At 38.7% G+C, this 21064-nt stretch overlaps 2 protein-coding genes across 3 annotated transcripts in view; both read right to left on the bottom strand.

Moving 5' to 3' along the window:
* LOC107659441 (homeobox protein engrailed-2a) overlaps window positions 1-2037 on the bottom strand; it is a 3676-nt gene extending 1639 nt beyond the window's left edge. Inside the window, exon 1 of one of the 2 annotated variants that reach the window (XM_016448388.1) lies at window positions 1544-2037. In XM_016448388.1, coding sequence (XP_016303874.1) covers window positions 1544-2024 — 481 coding nt within the window. In that variant the 5' untranslated portion in view covers window positions 2025-2037. Of the gene's footprint in view, window positions 1-1540 lie in introns of both variants that reach the window. The other variant, XM_016448387.1, reaches the window with a different exon arrangement.
* A 12838-nt stretch (window positions 2038-14875) lies between these two features.
* LOC107659442 (insulin-induced gene 1 protein) lies at window positions 14876-20974 on the bottom strand. The gene is made up of 6 exons (XM_016448389.1): window positions 20754-20974; window positions 20260-20599; window positions 19577-19701; window positions 18589-18755; window positions 18250-18349; window positions 14876-16341 (listed from the first exon to the last, which is right to left on the bottom strand). The coding sequence occupies exons 2-6, from the start codon at window positions 20591-20593 to the stop codon at window positions 16312-16314; spliced, it is 756 nt and encodes a 251-aa protein (XP_016303875.1). The 5' UTR covers window positions 20594-20599; window positions 20754-20974; the 3' UTR covers window positions 14876-16311.
* Window positions 20975-21064: the final 90 nt, after the last annotated feature.

Below are 21064 nucleotides of genomic sequence, written 5' to 3' on the forward strand. Positions count from 1 at the left end.
GAGTAGTATGGGTCTCTCTCTCTCTCTCTCTCTCTCTCTCTCTCTCTCTCTCTCTCTCTACGTGTGTATGTCGCTCAGTGGAGGCTACATTAATAGGTAATGCGGGAAACCTCAGGGATGAAGCAGAATATTAATGAGGGATTCGCGTCTTGCTCCACATTGGACATTTCTTGTTTAAAAAGCCTTTTTACGCATCAAAATGGTATGAGTATTGTTAGCCTATAGGCTATGGCGATATAGGCCTACGTGAAATTAACCCATTCGACACGATAACTGTTTAAGGCTAGTGTTAGTCGAGGGCAGTCCTAGAAAAACACGAAATTTGCTTTACGACGGCTAAAACGCTCCGAACGCAGTTGAACAATAATTTAATGAATATTTGGATATAAAAAAAAAAACAATCTGCTTTTAACGCGAGAAGACGTTGACTTTAAAATAGCCTATACATTTCAACGTGAAAGTCCAATGTAAGACTGGCGCGAAAAGACATTATTTTACAATATAGTGAATCGGCTGACTCTTTTCTTTGAACGAAAATAAAATGATATACGAATGGCAGTAGGCTATGAAGTACGCTCTCTTGTAGCTAAAAAAGTAGGTTATCAACCAGCATTCCGCTCTTTAGATTAAGCAGTAACTGTAAGGTGAGAAATTGGATGCCAATAGTGTTTGGCCGTATTTCCAAATATTTTAAAAAGTAAAAATATATATATATATTCGACGGACTAGGCTAAATGACCGAGTTTGCGTTAAATTAGCAATCAGTATGCACATTCTGTTTTGAAATATTAAAAATACAATTTTAGTTAAATGATCAAGTTACGAAATGTAGCTACTTTACTGCACACACGCACTAATAAGCAACTGCTTACTCGAATATAGTAGATGCGAGGCCTACTCCATTGTCAAAAATATGCTAATGAAATATCAACAAAGACGAAAGGCTCACAGGGCAAAACCTCTCACGTACAGCCATTCAACGTTAAAATTGCGTTTCTGTGATATTTTATTTATTTATTTATTAAAAGAAGATCTATTTCGACACATTCTTTTTCTCATTCTCTTCGTTAAAACGGTAACAAAAATAGGTAAACTACAATAATCATTCCCAATCCACAAGCAAACGGTATGGAATTGAAATGAAAGACCATTCAAATATATTAAGAATAGGCCTGACTCTGAAACAATAAGTTTGGTCGTATTGACGTAAATTTTGTTAAAACTACTTTTATACTTTTCTGAACGTTTTGATTGACGATCTTAAGCATGTATTGTTTACTTTTAGATAACACAAAATCCCATCGCAACTGTCCCAGTATAAATGTCTTAAAAGTATAAATTTATAAAAGTATAAATTATTCATGTTTTCAAGAATTTGGCGATTTGTATTTCAGCTTATTGTTTTAAAATTACAATGTCCCTCTAAATTTGGGATATACGTGATTAGAATCGAATATAGTGCAGATTAGAACTGTTAGTACTTTGCATACATTTAACAGATTTCCTGGCACATGGTATAAGGAATTAAAGGAAAACGTACTACCTGACGACGGTCTGTCCGAGTATCGTGTGCAGTAAACCCAAGCGGGCCACAGCATAGGCTGGTTAACTTGTCCATTCGTATTGGTCTGTGAACTATCCGATTCTGAACCTAGGCACTGATCCACATTCTCCCCGCGGGTCTTCAGGGGCTCTTCGCTCTCTATCTCTGCCTTCTTTCCTCCGCTGCTCGTATGTGTTGTGGAAGTTCCCTCTGCTGGTACAGTACTTCCCACCTGTCCAGTGCTAGGACCCGTAGGGTTGTGATTCTCTCGCGGGCCGAGATTGCCCTCATCGCGCGTGATGTTCGCTTCTTTCTTACGGCCAAAGTCCGGTCGCAGAATGTTGTCGATGAAGAAGTTTGTGATTCGGTGCGGGAGCTGCAGGTTCCCTGGAGCTTGCAGAAGAGGTCGTATGGCACCGTTGGACTCATCCGCCGCTCCTCGCTGTTCCGCGTCTCTTGCGCTCTGCTCATTCTCATCCATGCTGAGACACTTTCCACTTTCCGTCCTTAACCCTTTATCGCTCACCAGCACTCAGGCAGTCGCACCCCACTCCACGGGCGACTCCGTCCACTTTGTTCACGTCAGGAAAATGTCAAAACTGAGCAAGAAAATCTGTCAGTGAGCTTTAGCGAAAATAAAAAGCCTTTGCAAACCGTGGTCACAAAGGAAAAACATAGTTACGCCTTCCGATCACGGAATGTTCTGTTTTAGGTTGATGAACCGTAACTTGCCAGTTTGGTGCTATTTGTTTTCTGCGCAATGCTACTATCGGGGCGTAAGTGGCTACTCTGAGGACAGAAAAGTGGGGCTCCTAACTGCTCCTGAAATACTTTCACTCTGGATTTTTGTTCTTATTTTTAATACGAGCCCCCAGTGACGTTACACTCCGGTATCCTAGACACGTGCCTTTGACCAATAGAATAGCCAAGAGCCAGTCACATGGCCCTGATTCGAGAGTAACAGACAACACTCATCCTTGCACTTTTAAAGACACAGTGCTTCACCAAAACACAAATTCGGGCAGTGCCAAAAACGCAGCCTGCATAGCCTACTGAACACGGTCTAATCATAATCATACAGGTTTTCTTGTAGCGCAATGTGTGCTGTGCGTTTTTTGTATTTTTTTGTATCATTTAACCATATTTGGTCGTCAACTCACTTTCCCAATACACTCACGAAACTACAGATTTTAAAATCTGAATTTTAATGTAATATTTTTTTCTACTATTGATACTATTGAGTTCTAAGTTTTCTTAGAAGGGGAAGTATTTTATTGTATTATTTATATAGCAGTTTTGTTGAATTGGAAAAATGCATAATGTAAAATATGCGTCAAACCAAAACGAGTGGAGGCAACATCGTTCCGTATAACGGTGTGCTTGGTGTTCCCGAGCCATAATAACCATTACTGTTTTCTTGATGTGTGATGACATTTTTTGTGAAAAGCAGCAGGAGAAATTCGAGTTTCTCAGTATTCAGAGCAATATTATTCAATTTGACATGATTTACAGCGATAAGGATTTTCGGCATTCTTATTACAGAATCATGAGTACGCAGTATTTACACGTAATGGTGATTGGATGCTTATTTCTTTGGACAGGTGCCTGTGGTTCTTTAAACATAACCTGGTATTTCAAAGATTATAAATCTAAGTACAGTCGCGCCAAAAATGAAATAGTAGAACTTATTTTTCACTCGTTCATAAGCTTTAACCACAGCCTAGGCACTCTGGCAACGACTGAATCCTCGTAGCCTATTGCAGATACGGTTACTGTCTCGCGCTCTCCAGGTACCGCGGAGCAGCAAATGCATCGCGCACATCATTGTGATTCGGATTCATTTAATTTATCTTTATTCTCAATCAGGCAGCCTGGGGTCGTTATGTCTATGAATAGCGCCTAAGGAGCCTAGGCATTGGGCTACACTGACTGTGACCTTTACAGTGTATAGCACATCGAAATCAACACTAACAGTGACCCTAATGCCCTTAGTATAACGTTTGTAAAGACATCACCCTGTTTGAGGTGCCGGTATAGATGTTAGCTTCTCTCAATGAAAGTGCAGAATCTATAGCTTTTCTAACTGAAGAGGTTTCTCAAGAGGCCTTCTGTGAATGCAGTTCTCATTATAAAGTTTTTGTGGCGAGCCAAGAGCGTGCAGCCTCTTTTCAAATTGGTGCATATTATCTATCTAACCACATTATTTTAATGCCACTATACAAGGCATGTTTTTTTCTGTTGTTTTTTTTTTAACACCTTTCTGATTTTCCACATTTCCATACAGTCCGGATATATATGCATATATATTTGCTTTTCATTGTGGGTAATGTTGTTTTACTGTGGGCATAATTTAGTTCTCTTGTTGGGGGGAATAAACTGTGGACCAAAAATATTATTTAGTCATGTTTTTATATTGGCTACGTTCATATTGATGGCCTATTGTTGCGTGATGGAGATCCCCCGACAACAACCATGTGAAAAGTCCATAGCGCTACAATAGCCACTGGCCTGTTGTACAGCCTTTCTCAAGAGTGGAATGGACACGGCTCTAAACTAAGAGTCTTCAAGGATGCTTTGGCTTTAATCACAACGGGGCATTCTTCTAGAACGATTTTAATCACCCGCAAGACATTCACCCTAGACTCCATGCGCGGAATGGGTGAAAGGTGAAAGACAATAGAGCGGTTGACAGATCGCAAGCGCCATGGCCTGCCCTCTATCACTGTTTCTCTTATGGGCTGAAACGCTCGCTCTGGCATAAGAGCGAATTGCATTTTGCGCAATTGTTTGTTTCTTGCGCGTAGAATCGATTCATTATCAGACATGCATATCACAACAGTTAGGCTACATCATGCCAGCATTATTAGCATTGTAGGAGCCAGAACTTAGGTAATTAAAATAAAACAACAATGCATTAGATCAATGATGTTCCATAAATGAAGCATCCCTGTCTCCTCATTTACCCTCCACTTCAGCTGCTTCATGCATATTATTATTACTGTATGTATTCTGTGATGTCACTAACCAATATGAGGCGTCCCCTCCCATAACAAACAGTTAAGAGGCTGTTATAACAGCAAAAAGAATGAATCATCTATAATAAATATATTTCGAAAGTGCATCTATTTAAGGGTAAATCTTGAATATTCAACTTTATGTTCTATTATAGGCTACTACATCAAATATGATGGATTACATTATCATGTGATGCCATTTCAGGCAGGCTCATGCCGTTTTTCATATCACGTTAAGTTCACACTATAGCGGCTCTTGTAAGGACTTAGTGCTTTAAGGTAACCATAACTGCACTGGACCACTAACGAAACCCTGTGCATAGGATTAAGGCCATACTTTGGTGTTTTTATTTGCCTTGATATGACATCAGTCTTTCCGTTTTTTGTGTTGTCTGTGACGTGTCAGCCGTGCATGTTCACGTGCGCATCCTGTCTATATGTTGTTCTCCAGAATGTAGCTCACCCTGGGGACACTTCATTTACTTTGCCTTATTCATCAAAGATTTTGATGAGCTTTGCATTTCACTGCGCCGTTATGCCCACAGACAAAACAATGAGGTCTGGTTGGCAATTCTATACCTCTTCCTGAGCACTTAAAGGAAATTAAATATTTTCTACATAAGGCAGTATATTTCTAAACAATTCTATTGGCTTTGCACCTAAAAACCGTCCACAAGTGGAGCAGCAAGGAAAATGTTAAGGACACAGGGTATGGGAGGTGTCAATTAGGTAGAATAACATTCAGTCTTGTTTGTAAACTGATTCTCGCTGACATTTTTGTTGACTGTGGTTAATCAATAACTTTGGTTCTTAGGTAATCAAAGATATCTCTCTGTTTACATTGTTTAAAGTAAGTTTTGGTGATATGTTAGAGATAGGCTATACTTCTGCAAAGAGTTTCATTCATGTTTTCATCTTTATTTATTTATTATCTATTTATATAGACGAACAAAATAACGTTCATAGCACAATTAATTTGATCTACATTAGGTAAACGAAATAATTTTCTAAATATTCATTTAAAATATTCTTTTAGTTATGCAATATGAATAGTCTATGTAGCATTTTCTTGTTTGTAAAGAGGACAATGCAAAAATTGATCACACTAGAAGGCAAAAGTGTTTTCCAATCAACACCCGTCAATTAAGCAGGTCAGTGCCAGCGAGAGCGTCGGTAATTTGATTAAAAATGTATAAATGTTATAGAGCTAATATTCATGCATAAATGTGTATACACAGGCACAGATTCAGAGGAAATACAGATAGGTAAACCCCGTAAAATGCTTTGGTTTCCGGTTTTTGTTCAAATCTCCGAACAGACATGTCGATAGGAAAATGTCGAGGTGATGAGGCCTATCAATATATGATAGGCTAGATGGAGTCAGCATATAGAGCAGAGTTTTATTTGAATCAATGTATTGTACCAGTTTAGGTAGTGTTTGACCCTCTGTGTGTTGTCTTTGGTCTCTCTTGTGCTCTAACAAACAGTATATGCCACTGGCTCAGTCACTACAATAGGTGCTGACGCGCCTACTCGATTTGTGAATGGACGCGCTGGTGTGTGTGTGTGTGTGTGTGTGTGTGTGTGTGTGTGTGTGCGCGCGAGCCTTGCAGCCTGGTGTAAAGGATAACTACCCCCAACTCTCTCACTGTCTTGCTCTCAAAGATACATACTCATACTAACACGGTCAGTCAAAGCACGCCGGCGATATGAGTCCTGACACCATGCAGGGCAGGATCCAACCCAGCCAACCACCATTCTAGGATCTGCAATGCACGATGGAAGCTATTTTCGATGTTACACACAAATATCTTTTTTCTTCCCAAATATTTGTAAAGCTCTTTATATGTTACGATTGGAATATTGTCTAAGTCTCGTAGGACTCCATATCTGACAAACGCGACTTAAGTGACCGCACCAGAAATGATTTTAGCAATGCCTGTAATCCACCGCCCAATATTTGGTCCAGTACCAAAAGTGAAACCAATACCTCTGTGGGTATTGGTCTAAATGCATGACTGATGTTTCTTGTTTTAAATCCAGATCCCTCCATCAAAGCCAGGGAACTGTTGGGGTCCGGATCCTAGCAGAGTGGACACTTTGAAAACGCTTTGAGTTGATAGGTTTTAATGCTTTTAAGTCTAAAGCGTCTGATCGTCCTGGCGTAAATAAGTCTCCTTTCAGTCGACACAGTCTGGCTGTCCCTGACCCACCGTGCATGTGGCGTCCTCCACAAACCTAATTAGATGGGATGAAGTTAATTGAATGCTGCTCCCATCTTGAGACCCTTTTTGGAGAAAATGGCTTCATTGACAGTCAAAGCTTTAGCCTTGTATCTCTCTCCAGTTTTCCCACCTTGAAGATTTCAGTGCATCGTAGAAACAAAACTGTTTTGCTTATATACCTTTTTTCCTCCAACTAAGGTAAAAAATTCATTGATGCTGCTTAAAATATTTTTTATACGTGTAATGTCGGTTGGCTTTTCTACTGCAAGAAAGTGCCACAGGTGCATTTTCACTTTCACAAATACCAAGCATTTTCTCTCCGTGAAAACTCGCATTTACAGTGCCTCTCAAACGTGTCAGCCCACATTATATTTCATTAACATCACGGATAAAACGCATTTTCTCAAATTGGTTTGTGCCCAGTTGTCAGAAACTTTTAAGAAAGTGAAAAAACCCTTGTCTGTTACGAATTGTTAGAAATATAATTTCTTCATGTTTGATCTGGAATAAGTAAGTTGTATTTAGATAAATTAATTCATTTCAAATGAAAAACTAGAATCATTGAATGATAGAATTTTTTTTTTTTAATTTTGTAAAAATATGTATGCGCAATATTATGCATTTTATTTAGTTAAACCCTGCAGGAATCCGTGAATGAAGGCTACATCCATGCGTAAACTTCTTTCACTGTCTATGCTCCAAATTGTTCATTTTATGCCATTTAAATGTTGTTCAGTTGTTGTAATCTGTGTTAGGGACGGATGTTACTCAAATGTTCACTCTGTGTTATGGCCAGTTTGTTCTTACTTTCATTTTACTAAAACGAAGTTAGCATGTTTGCACTGAATATACTAAAGTAATCTGGTTTTGAAGTGATTTATTTAGAATTGGTACGAGATTAAAAAGTAGAAATAGTTTTTGTTTTTTTCTATTAATTCAAAATTGTACTTCTTTTAAATATGCGTATCTCGTGTTGTAAAACATTACTGAGGGTTGATTTCTTTAAGCTAACAAAAACACGTTTAATGCTTACTTAATTCTGAATTTCTGTTTAGATTATGTCTATCTATACCAATTTAACATTGTAACATGGGACCAGAATTCGTTAATAATAACTAGTGCCATTTCATGTTCTCATTTCCAGTTCATTTGATAAAAGCAGTCAATTTGAATAATATTATAAATAGGCTATATGCCATTTAAAGAAATTATTCTCCAATTTGCTTTCATATATTTCGTAATTCTTGGGAGTTTGCTAAATAACAGCTAAAATAATTATTAGCGGTTTTATCATATTAATAATTTATCTTATAATAAACATAATCAAGTTAAAAATATATACTTAAAATGTCCCTCAAAATTGGTAGAATAAGCTTTGATTACTCGGGAGATGATTCGCCCGCTTTGCTAATGTTTTCCAATGCACGGTGCTATATTCTGTTCAAAAAAGCTCTGCGCAAAACACACACACAGTTAATGTTGGTCCCTCTCTGAATATAAATATAAATGACGTATATGCACCCTTCAAGTGCTGGAACATCTACTTTTGGCAATTACTATTAAACACCTTGTGGTTGCAATACACTTCAGTAGGGTTAAGGATTTACATCCCTATTTAGAAAAAAATAAATAATATCAATAAATAAATAACGGCAGCATGAGAAGAGGGAGCCTAATAAAGGGGTATACCCACAGAAACAATAAGAAACAATAAGTTACATTAGACAGCGCCTGGTCCTGTACCGATGTCTGAACACCCTGGGTGGGTCACAGGGCGTTATCCTGGTTTCTTCGCGGGAGTCTAGATGCTTTACATTTCGTTGGCACCTGTTTCACGTGCTTGTGATTGTTTACGACCCTTGCGACAAGTGTGGCGCTTGACGTGCACAATAATCACTTGCCTCTAAACACTTTTCTCACTTCCACCTCACTGTGCACTTGTTGCTTAATTCACCTTAGCGTCACTTATTTTGTAAATTAATTCGTATCTAAATACATAATAAGCATGTTACACCTAGCTCAGTCTGTCAAGTTACCGTGCACACAACAGCAAATGGTCATAAATTGGAGAATGAATATGTAACGAAGCAAGTATTAAAGAAAAAAGCGGGCTGGTTAAGAAACACGTGATATGATAGGCTATAGCCTAACATGTCAAAATTTAAACAGTGCCATTTGCATCTAAGTTTCGTTGTAATTTGCTTTTTTATTTATTTTATTTTAGTTTATTTTATTTTATTTTATTCTATCTTTTGGAAATGGGGTTGGATATTCTCTGTGTGTGGCATGGCATCACTAATCTTCAGGTTCAGCATGTAAGCATATATAGAGAAGAGGCTGACTCCATGTGTCGCGTGCCCCACCTTTAACCTAACCCCTAAGATATTTATTTTGACCACAGCTGAGATGAGAGGGCTTCCTGAAACGAGGCTTCCACCAATCATGTTGCCAATCATGGTAAGGCATGGACCTGATATGCGGTCAAAGGTCCAAGCATGTTTCTTGCGATTACGTTTAAAGTTTTGAATGCAGAATACATTTCTACCTCAGATATTTTCAGAGTAGCTAGGGTATTTTTTATTTTTTTACCCCAGTGTCCCTTCCAGTGCCCCTCTGAGAAAGTTGGAGTCGTCTTTTGTGCGTCTGTACTCGACCGGAACCTGCTCCGTCCACAGCTGCTCTCCTGTTTTGTGATGGGGGATGCGTTATTTCGCAATCTTTCACACACTAATCTGTTTATCTCCACTTCCCTGTTTTTGCACTTCGTATTCTTCATTCAATTTTAAAATATTCTGCTACATAAGCTGCCTATCCCTTTATGCTTTGACTTCACAAATTTAACGTCACTTGTCAAAAAAGAATTCAACGGAGAAATCTCTGCACAGTGTTTGGAAGAAAAATGGAATCGTTTTCGTCATCATGTCTAAATTCGACTTGTAATAAAGGTAAATTGAATTTTCTAAATATTTAAGATTACTCAACTGAACTAACAGATGAAAGCTAATGTATGAATGAACGTGACTGTCTCCCGATAAACGTTCAATAACGCACTAGAGGGCGGAAGTTATGCTCCCAACTGGTTAGAAATAAAGCTTGTGATCGCTATTTGACTATTGTGTCCAGTCTAGACCGCCTGCTTCTCCTTCCTTCTGCTGCACGTATTAAAGGTCAGACTTTAATGACGATGGGTGACCGAATATGATGGGTATAGGCTTACTAAATTAATTGCTAAGGGCTAGTTATTTGTATAAAGATCTGCTCTTGGGTGAGTTATTATTATTTTTTTATTATAATTTTTTTAAATAATTGAGATTAATTAGCCTATTCTTTGGGAATTAAAACACTAGACATGAATTTGTCTTTGTTGCCTTTCATAAATGTGGCTTTTGTTGGTTACATATTGTTTAATAATCACAAAAGTGGAGTGTGAACTTTTAACAGCTCATGCTGAGGAAGTTAAATCATAATTTTCTATGTGTCCCAGGCTATACAGGCATTTGAGAGGCTGGCCTGGGACGAGCGACAGTGAGTGAGTGGGCCTAAATTCTGAGACGCATATTGAAAGGTGTCCCTGCAAAATATTTAGGTCAAATGACTAAATATAAAAACTCTGGCATCGAATTACATTCTTTATCTACAAATAACCTGACAGAATGCCACACAAAGGCCACTGACCTCAAGGTAAATGTTTAATGTCTTTAAATGTCTTTTTACATTTTTTGTTAATGAAAAATACAAACTATAAAATTGAAGATAAAAGCAGTATTTTGAGGAAAACCAAATAAATTGTATTACTTCAGTCCTAACATTTAGGAAAATGGCAATACGTTTATTTTATATTCCTTTCTACAGGTTGAGTAACAGCACATGCAGCTGATTTCTGAAAAGCTGGAATATAGTTGGAAATGTACAGTATGGAATCTGTTCCCTATCATTTTGAAATAACAGTAGATGCAGTTATTTAAACAATTATTTGATCCTTGTCCTATTTTTTATTTGTTTGTTTGTTTATTTATTTACTGTATTTTTATCATTGTCAATTAGACCCTGAACAACAGGGTTTTGCAGCACAGGCCTACTATTAGAGTGTGTCTTCATGTGCTTGATTAGGCTGTAATAGTGGCAGGCCTAACGGCAGTCAGCGGACAGTTAATCCCAGACCGTAATGCCACATGTATTTCATTTGACTGTAAAGGATTTGTGCGGATCAGACGCTTCATGTGTCACCACCTGATATTTACTTTTCTGACTACAGCCATCGCAGAACTGTGAAATTCATTCCACTGCACACAAGAGGGAAGTATGTTTGATTTTCATTTGTACAATGCCTGAAGTATATCAGTTGTAATCTTCATTAAATTACATTGTTGATATAAAGTGCCCCCGTAATAAATTACTGACCTAACCTCTGTTTCGTCCTCACTCATTCCCTTCATATACCCGCAGATCACAATAGTATGTTTCTTCCAACGAGGGTTTTTGTTTGTTTGTTTGTTTGTTTTGAGACCCATTTGGCATTTGTTAGACTAGGATGTGAATCCTCAATGAGATAAATTGCAGAAATATATTTTTCTGAAGGGAGTGGGGTTATGCTGTTATAATGACAGCTACACCCTTGTTGATTATTGTTTTCATTGAATCCTTGTTAAGTCCTGTGACCTTGACCCTCCTTACTGAAAAGCACTTTGCCACCACCTTTAATATAAGAGTTCTTGTCTTGTGATCAACCATGAAATCCATAAACCAATTAGAACAAGCAGGGCTGAATCAAACTGACTGAGGCGAATGGAAGTCCTGGTCAGTTGTGAGGGGTGAGACATGTTTAAATGCCAGGCTGGCATTTGAATGGCATCGCGAGCAATTTGCACTGAAATGGTGCTCTGTTTTTTTTTTTTGCACCCTCCTGTAACACCGTCGCTGGTCTGTGTCCCATTAGGTCTAATTCTTCAATTCTTTATTGCTACCCTCAGAGACGGTGATGAGACACTGAGTGAGAGATGCCGAATGAGAGAATGAAGAGAGATTGCCATTGTGGTTTAACATGCACACGTCAATCCCTAGAATCAGTGACAGTGTTGACTGAGGCAGAAATTATTTCACAGCTGGGCAGTCCAATTTAAGATAATTTTGTTAGTTGAAAAAGGCGGCGATTAATTTTGTCTGTGTTTTAATTCCATTTTTGTCAAATTGTGCATGTTTCTATATGGCTGCATTATATCTTTTCAGGTGCAAGACCTTTAAGAGGGCTTGTGTACTCTGTGTAATCTATATTTTCTTAGTGTCTTGGTCTCTTTTGTCATTAACATATTCTATCTTCTCTCTCTCTCTCTCTTTCTTTATCCCCCCAGTCTCCTTCATCTCTTCTCCACTTCCCTGTCCTCTTGTACTTCTGTGCTAGTTCAGTCAGAAGCCAAAGAAATGTCAGGGGTGAGTTCAATAAGTCTGGGTAATTGCGATTCTGTCTTCTCGTCCGTTCGACTGAATCATCTTCCATTAGAGGAGTGGTGGAGGGGGCCCTTACCCAGGGCCAAAGAGCAATCTAAATCCTCAACGCCTGTTAAAGCCTCTGCAAGTCATCTCCATACAAACACATGGAAAATCCACCAACACTCACAAACATTTATATTGTTGTTCTTTATCTTTTGTGTGTACCTTTATTTTGCCCTACAGAATGGTTGATATAAACCTTTATTGAAAAGATCTTGCTCAGAAATTTTTTATATATTGCCCTGACCAAGGTTCAAATCTCAGCCCAGATTCATAAGCACAACACTTTCACCGCCAGAAAATCTGTATTGTTCAGTGCAATTCTGATGCAACTTCACCCATTCTTTATGCTTGTATTTCTTTACTCAACACGTGTTGCTGATTTTGAGTTCAGTAACCACCAAAAACGCTGAAATGTACTTCAAACATTTGGTGTTGAGAATTCCCACATTTTTAGTTGTCCAGAATCACTTTTGAAACATGTGGCTTTTGTATTAGATGTGAAGGGACATCTCTTATACACAATGACATGCTTGTCACTGTTGAAGTTTGATAGGAACAGGCAGCGTTCACGCTACTAGAAGGGGGCCGGCCCTCTGTAATGTAATGCGGTACTGTTGAAAAACGTACAATACTGCCATCTGCTGACGTGAATTGGAACCAAATTTATGAAAGCGTTCTATGAAGGGTCAAAATGTGCCAGTTTAACCGATATATATATATACACATAATATATATTTCAGGTATTTGCAATACACAATTCAACACTTTTTCTTCACTTTTCTTGGGCAGCTTAATTTATTGTTGGAATATGAATTTGACAAAGCATCCACCACAGTCACACATCCTGCACCTCACTCCTAACACACATCCACCTTTTGTAATGCATTATGATTTATGTTTTGCTCTACTGATTGTATTGGATAATGTCTGACTGCATCTCAAGTATTCTTATATGCTAGAGAGAATGATGAGCATTTGAAATGGTAGAAAAGATGGGATATATTATCTTGTCAAATGATGTGTAATTACACTTCTATATATATTATGTTGGTAATTTGATTAAATAATTATCCATTTTTAATAACTGCAAAAATAAAAAATGTAAATCCTTGTCAATAATAGTAATAATGAATTATAAACATAGTAGTTAACTTTGGTTCCACCGATGAGGATACTCATAGCAGCAAGCAGCACCACTGCTGAGTCGGAGCATTATTTTCACATACATCAACATCAAGGGCAGCCGTATACATCAGAACATACAACAGCTTAGACCAGTTAACTTTAACCAAACACCCTATGCTAAATAACTCTGAAAGATGCACACACTGTCATCTCAAGTTCAGGACACTTTGCCATAAAGCGGCATTGCATTCTATGGCACACCAGGATTCATCCTTTATTAATTTAACATACAGTTGGACAGCTCATGTTTGCTCTTGACTTTGAAGGGAAGATGATGTGGTAGGTTAAACAGTAACAGTGTACACAGAACAGAATATTTGAATATGTGTGTTTTTTTTGTGTAAGAAATTCTGAGAATATAAATTAATGGATGAGTAAAATTGTATCAAGTATGTGCTTTCACACACATTTACATGTATGGTCAATCCTAGTTGCTGATATAAATAGATGAGGGGGTAGGAGAAGCTGTCTCAGATGACTCCTTCCTCGTAGGTCCAAACCGAGGGGAAGTGAATGATGAGACAGCGAGGGAGAAGGATTTCTTTGGGGAAAACATGCTGATCAGTTTGATGACTGAAATCACAAAGGATGAAGATCAGTGGGTTTTTTGTTTTGTTTGTTTGTATTTGCTTGTGTGTACACTAAATGTATAACTGGAAACAACATATTCTATTGTATAAAGATACTTAACATGCTGGTATAAATACTTCGATAATTAGATTGGTCAAATGCTACAAGAATGTCAGTAATGTTTCACACATAAAATGTGTTGAAGATTGCTTCATTCTCAATAAGTTACTCTGCTCAGTGGTGTGAGGAACAATGCAAAAGGTAACATTCAATGCACTTAAAACAAAAACAGACGTCTGGGCCAGAAGTTATTGGGCAACTTTAGTTAAAAAAATTTTTTTTTTTGTGACAGATGTTTTCAAGGTGAAAAGTGAGCCTTTACAAGCCATTTTAAAAAGATGGATATATTTTACGCATTGTATAATGTATATTTTAAACCTTAACCACTGCTTATGATTCACAATACCGTACAAAAACAAAACATTTAGTTTTGCCTGGTATTAATGAATAAAACACATGCATGTTTAGCTCACAAATCTCAAGAGTGAATGAAGAACTCAAAGACCATTGTACAACACCATTTTATTTGAATTTCATTCATTGAACCTACAATATAAATGAAATGGTAAAAACACACATGCACACTCACTCCTAGAAGCACATTATTGCATTTCTCACTCCCCTCTAAATAAAGCTTTCATTCAGTTTTACATCTCTCGTTCCCTGAAGCAGAGAGGTTCTGAAGGAGTCAGTTACTCCTGAGAGCAACGTCATCACCGTTTTAAAACGTTCCCTCATGTTCTTCTTCAAACATTCCCAAAATACAACACAGCATTTGATTGATTTCTCCAATTTACTACTGCTAGTAACAACATGGTGGTGTGTTTTTTTTCCAGAACAGTGGAAATGGTCATTGGTATCATTTGCAAGATTATCTTTTGTGTGTGACTTTTTAAAAATGAGTCTGCCGTCATATTACATCTTTACACATACATATAAACAATGTGTTTATTGCTGGTATGTTGCTATACTGCATACGAGTTGTCTGGGGTACCTTAACATTATAAAAAGTAATAAATATGAAAGAATACCAGGCTCAAAGAAACTGATTGCACTTCATTTGCGAAGACCCCCAAACTGACACACTATGCCTGTGATTCCTCTTATATTAGATATAGAAGCGGCTACAGGTGATAAGCAATACACAATGAATAAAGTACAAAGAAAAAGAAAAATGACTATACTGGAGAAGAAGTGACAAAAGCACTTAATGCTAAAATACAAAGGCAATCACAGATTGCAAACCTTCGAGGCCGCAGTACAAATGTCCTCTGGACGTTTAGTTATCCTAAGTTTCCAACCTTTTGATTTAGAAACCTTTAAATGGACTTCATTACACCTTTTCTGTGAGTTTACATTAATACAAATAGAAGCATCCTTGATGTTTTAACTTATGTTTGATTCTGATTTCAAGGTGCCACTTAATTTCTTGAAAACTAATGTTTCTAGTTTTACTTTTGGTCTGCGTTAGCAACAAAGTATGATAAAAACACAGTCAATTCAGTCAATATACTACACTAACCAGTCGGCACAAATGTGATTGGCAAATCAAACCTCACTGGTACTCAAAATAACACTCAAGGTGGTCCAGTCTGTATGAGAGACTCGCAGTGCTGCGAGCGTTTTCAAAAATAAAACTACAACACATCCTATATAGACAGTACACAGACCTCTTTGGATATTTTAGGTATTTTGCACAGTCTTAATTTTTTTCCCTTTGATTTCGCTTTCAGTTCTCCAACGCAAAGTAAAAGTGTGCACTTCAACACCAACTTTTTTTTTGCCTGGCCTTATCCATAGGACCAGCACACACACTCATTTGCATACACAAAGTTTCACCACTACTTTTCACTCGCTCACCTTCACTGAAAGTGAAATTAGCTATGATTTTGTACAGTCCAATTGTCCAATAGTGGCACTCCAGCAAACTGGTAATAAGGAGACTGACGTTACCAGTAACTCTAATGCAAGGAGATGTAACAACGACAATGCTGATGGTAGTAATGAATGCCAGGGGGATTCTTTTGGCTGTTCAAAGGTGCTGTTCATGGCACACCAGGCCAATTCAAACCAACTTGCTCTTTGTTTTCTTGTATCGTTATAAAGTGGAGCAAAATTAGGAGCAGAAGTTATGCTCGGACAGAAACCAGGAACACCCAATATAGTTTGAAGGCCCTCTGTTTTGGCACTCTTTGTAGCTCACTTCATGACCTCTGACACCCACTTAGTCATTATGAGGCTTCTCCGTTGAGCCCTGTAGAGAAACAAGAAACAAGTCCGTTATTAAGTAAATGCAGTGTTTGCACATCTAGCATAACCAAATTGATGGAAAAAAAAAAAGGAAACCACTTGATTTGCATTCACCTCCTAATTACCTCAGAATATAGGAACAGGCAATAAACTGTACCACTGTGCAAAACGCCTAAAAATAAATATTAATATGCAGCAACTGACTAAGAATTGGAAGTCAGAGCACTCTTTCACGCTTACTTTCTAACTACTTAAATATGTTCCAGCACCCCAGGTTTGCATTTAAAATGGTGCTTTGAGCAATTCAAAATTGGTTTTGTCACAAAGCCAAAGCTGGTCCTGTTAAAGCCCACTTGGCCCCTCAACATTGTGGCTATAATTAGTATGCACTATATGACACAAGCCTTGTATATGCACAGATTATACGGGGCTTGTGTGGATGTGGCGCCCTGTAAAATATGATAGCCCCTCATAGGCCAAGACTGTCTCACATGCCTCACCCATGGGCAGCTGGCCAGTCTCCAAAAAGAGCAAACATTTAATCCTCCAAAACCAAACAGTGAATAGTGTAAACTGTTTAAATGGCAATCCGAATACTGTCTTTGCAATTGTTTGACTAGTGTTAGTACTATTAGATGCAGAATTTTAATTTTAAAGAGTTATATTTAAAAGATATAGTGATCTGAAGACTACAAAATAGAAATTCACACATCAATGGTCTCTGTTCAGTATATACAGATAAATCTAGTTTGCAAATCCATTGCACCTCTTAACTGGCCACTTCATAAAGAAAGTTGAAAGAAATACTAGCAGAGCACTAACCCCAGTTGGTCAAGCAAAATCAGCTGGTGCCAACTCGAAAACAAAAAACACCCTGGAACAACATGTAGAACGCACCACTTGGAGCCAGTAAAGCACTTTGTTTACCATCTCTCTGACCATTAGCATGAAAAACAAGGAGCGTAATCTGCTTTCACGCCCTTATTGAGAAAGAAGGAGGTTATGTCAGCAAGACAAAGAGGCACAGCTGACTGAGAAGGCTTGGAGGGGATGGCACAAACATGCCTCAGACTACAATCAGCAGCTAATTAAGATGTCCAGGCATGATGTTTCAGCCCAGACGCAAGATAGTGAGGAAATCAACACAGCACTGGAAACTGTTAACAAACGGATCCCTATAAAGGAATGCACTTGATAGAAAAGCAATATTTTCACACATTTCTAGTCAAATTTAAGTGTGTTGTAAGAAAATGCAAAAAGTACAGTCTAGATCCCTAGTTTTACACAAAGTCATCAATATTTCCACACATCTATAAAAGTTACCAGGCAAACCGTCTACCACTTTTCAGCTAACTTATGGTCCAATCTGGATAAAGTTCTGTCCTTCATCAAATACAAAAACTAAAGCTAAATTTGTCATTGTTGCCGTTTCATAATGTTAAAAACTTGAATATCACTTGAATCCCAACCACGTCTAAATCAGTTTATGAAATCACAGACATTAACGGCTATATCTCAAATGTTGTTTACAAAACGAATCTTGTCTGAATAGTGCTTAAAGTTGTATGTTAAATTGTACACACTCAAAATCTGGCTCCAAGTCTGATTCGTTTCCTAAAAGATTAAGGCTGGTTATGAGAAGAGCAAAACTTTAACACAGAGTGTTGTGAATAATAGCTGATGAACCATTCAAGGATATTCAGGTTCACTTTTGCTTCTGTAAGTGTGCCCCATTTAAGTTTCGTTTCTGAACACAAAAGTGCCACCTGGCCGGCCTAGTGCAGAGCACTCCAGGAAACTAAAGACAATACATGAGTAATCTAACAGCGTTACTGTACTTAAATGATTCCATGGAATATGAAAGACAGAAAAAGGGTTTGGTGAGCAGAAAACATGGGGAAAAGTTGCTTACCATAGCTAGCTGTCGGCCGATGTTTCCTACTGTCACTCCACCAGAAAAGAATATACAAGGCAGCCACGAACGTACATACAAGAAGTCTGGAGACGTATACCTGAGAAACATTAAAAGAAATGCACTGAAACAACTTGCTAATGACATCCAACTACTGTTAAATCTTAGCTATGAGGGAAAAATGACATTCAGACATTTACAAAAATCTCTTATCTGATGACTGAGCATGTAATATAAATACAGAAGTGAACCTGTGACTCAGCTGTCACTTGGTAATTGATGATAAATGACAAGCTGTTTTCGACTGCAATGTCTCAATATGCGTGAGTCACAACTTACTGGTAGATGCCATTGTAGACCAGCAGCTGAGCAATGAGTGTGGCTAAAAAAGCAGTGGTCAGCCCTAGACCAAAGCCACTCCTGGAACGGTCAAACGTCCACCAGAGGCCCAGAGACAGGGCAGCCAGAGTTAGTGAAAGCTGCACATTATTGGCAAAGTCCAGTTTCTGTGAGGTACTTTGACTTAAGGGAAATACGAGTTAGTTCTAGGTTAGAACTTTCTTTAGATAAATGTTAAAAAACGTTTTCAGAATTCATGTGTGATAATAACTGAAGGGCTTACTGGTGTTTGAGGAAATCTGTCTCTGTGTAATTCCAGTAATAATATATATTTTTGACTAAAGGCTGGAATACACCACATGACTTTAGCCCAGGGCTGTCCAAACTCGGTCCTGGTGGGCCGGTGTCCTGCAGAGTTTAGCTCCAACCCTAATTAAACACACCTGAAGCAGCTAATCAAGCTCTTACTAGGCATAGAAACTTCCAGTCAGGTGTGTTGAGGCAAGTTGGAGCTAAACTCTGCAGGACACCGGCCCTCCAGGACCGAGTTTGGACAGCCCTGCTTTAGTCCATATTTTTGCCCCAAAATGCAGTCTGGATGAGTCAACATTTGTCAGCGAAACAGTCTTTAGATTCTGAGCAGAGTTAAAACTATTGTATGATGGGACTCAGATTTTCTTTTTCTTTTATGTTTTTAATACAAATGTTAGAGTGTATTTTTTTTCATCTATCAAGCATCTCCTAGCAATTATGTGCAGTTTTATGCATGAGTTTGGAACAACATCCTCAGTTGTTTACTGTATGATGCCTAGTTTTTCTCTATAACCATTTACAAAGTCAGCAAGTATATGATGCCTAATGTTTTTGAAAACTATTCAGAAAGGTTGTGTGGTGTATTCCAGCCTTAAAACAACACAAATCTAAAAACAGTTTTAAAGTTGTCATGGTCCACAATGGCTGCAGTTTAATGAGTGACTGGTAAGGATACAGCACTGGCGTGATTGATGCCCACAAAAACAGCAATGCAGCGCATCACACTTGCCCACTCCCGCTTAAACTTGTGCGGTTCTCCAAGATGGTGGTCCAAGCAGGGGTACAAGAGACCAACCACAGCTGAGGAAAAAGAAAACATAAGTGCTTTAAACAACTTTTCAAAAACGTGAGAAAAAAATAAAATCACATTTGATGTCTGAATCTAATTTGTATCGTTTGTTTGACTGCTTTTTATAACAAAAAAAATCAAAGTACACAAAAAGGTATTTTCTACTGAAAAAGAAGTAGACTGGTATGTGTGGACTGTGATGAATGCAGGCGGAGGAGTTGTATGTGACCGAATTTATATCAATTTCTGCTGCACACGACTTCCGTGTTTCTCTTTTCGGCTAAGTGGCATGTTCGGCACAGCAGCCAATGGCGTGCCTCCTCGCAGCTCACCCGTTCTGAGCGCAGCCAATGAAAAAGCAGCACCCCAAAGGATGACCCCGAATGCCCGGCTGTTTCCAGGCCAGTACTAGCCGATAGCGACAGAACCCAATGTCAACAAAATTGCCCTCAAATCACCAGTAAGAGTAATGAAAATTCGATAACAAAAGGCCCACAGCAAGCAGAAGGTTTTTGTCCTGCCGACACAAACGAAACAATGTGATATAAGCCCGACTGTTACTGACTTACCAGCAGCAGTGCCACAGCAGAGGGGAATCCACCAGGCGGACGAAAACAGCGTGTCCAGCACTTCCTCTGGGAACAATGTAACGTTTCTCTGGATCTGGAGTAAGTTTAACACCAAGGCGAGAACTACTCCGACGATAAACAATACAAGCCCCCGTCGAATTAAATTAGCGGACTGGAGGCTGTGCAGAGAGCCGTATGATTGGCTCAGCACTGAGGTTATGATGGACATCATTTCACCCGTTTTACAAACAATCCAGCTGGCGCTTGACAGCTCCTTCGTCTTTACAGTGGTTGAACAGGAGCAGCTCCAACAGTGTTCCTCTAGTCTTGGCATTTGGCACTGCGAGAACCGAAAACGTTATTGTTAATATGGAAAAAAGTCGTTATAATAATGCCTAGAGTCAAGGTATTACGCTACAAATACTTATAGCCCAGCAAAACACAAGTACTGTTCTCAGCGAGTTGTCAGTGGAAGTACAGCCATGAAAACCCACCTTGATCCTGCAGTGTCCTCGTCTTAACCGCAGCGCGTCTGTGCTTTTCAAAACTATTTTGCAAAACGCTAAGCTAACAAAAGACACTTTCAGATGTGTTGTTTGGTCACATCATCTCTTCGCGGAACGCTGCAGTCTCTTTCACTCCACAGCACTACACTGCCACATGCGCTCTTCCTCTGCAGAAAACAAGCGCGGTCATGTCTGGTGAGTCGCGCTGGCCAATCAGCGGCGGCGGGCCATATGACGCGAACGGCCACGCGTTGTTGATGTTCACTGCCGTCAGCTGTTCGTGTGTGTGTGTGTGTGTG

Source organism: Sinocyclocheilus anshuiensis, unplaced genomic scaffold (genome assembly GCF_001515605.1).
Source record: "Sinocyclocheilus anshuiensis isolate Anshui unplaced genomic scaffold, SAMN03320099.WGS_v1.1 scaffold815, whole genome shotgun sequence".
In the NCBI taxonomy this organism is placed as follows: Eukaryota; Metazoa; Chordata; class Actinopteri; order Cypriniformes; family Cyprinidae; genus Sinocyclocheilus; species Sinocyclocheilus anshuiensis.

Coding starts and splice junctions, on each gene's coding strand:
- LOC107659442 (XM_016448389.1), bottom strand. CDS start 20,593: ATGCCAAGACTAGAGGAACACTGTTGGAGCTGCTCCTGTTCAACCACT. Junction 18,350..18,588: donor GTCTACAATGGCATCTACCA/GTAAGTTGTGAC, acceptor AATGTTTCTCAG/GTATACGTCTCCAGACTTCT. Junction 16,342..18,249: donor TCGGCCGACAGCTAGCTATG/GTAAGCAACTTT, acceptor GTTTCTCTACAG/GGCTCAACGGAGAAGCCTCA.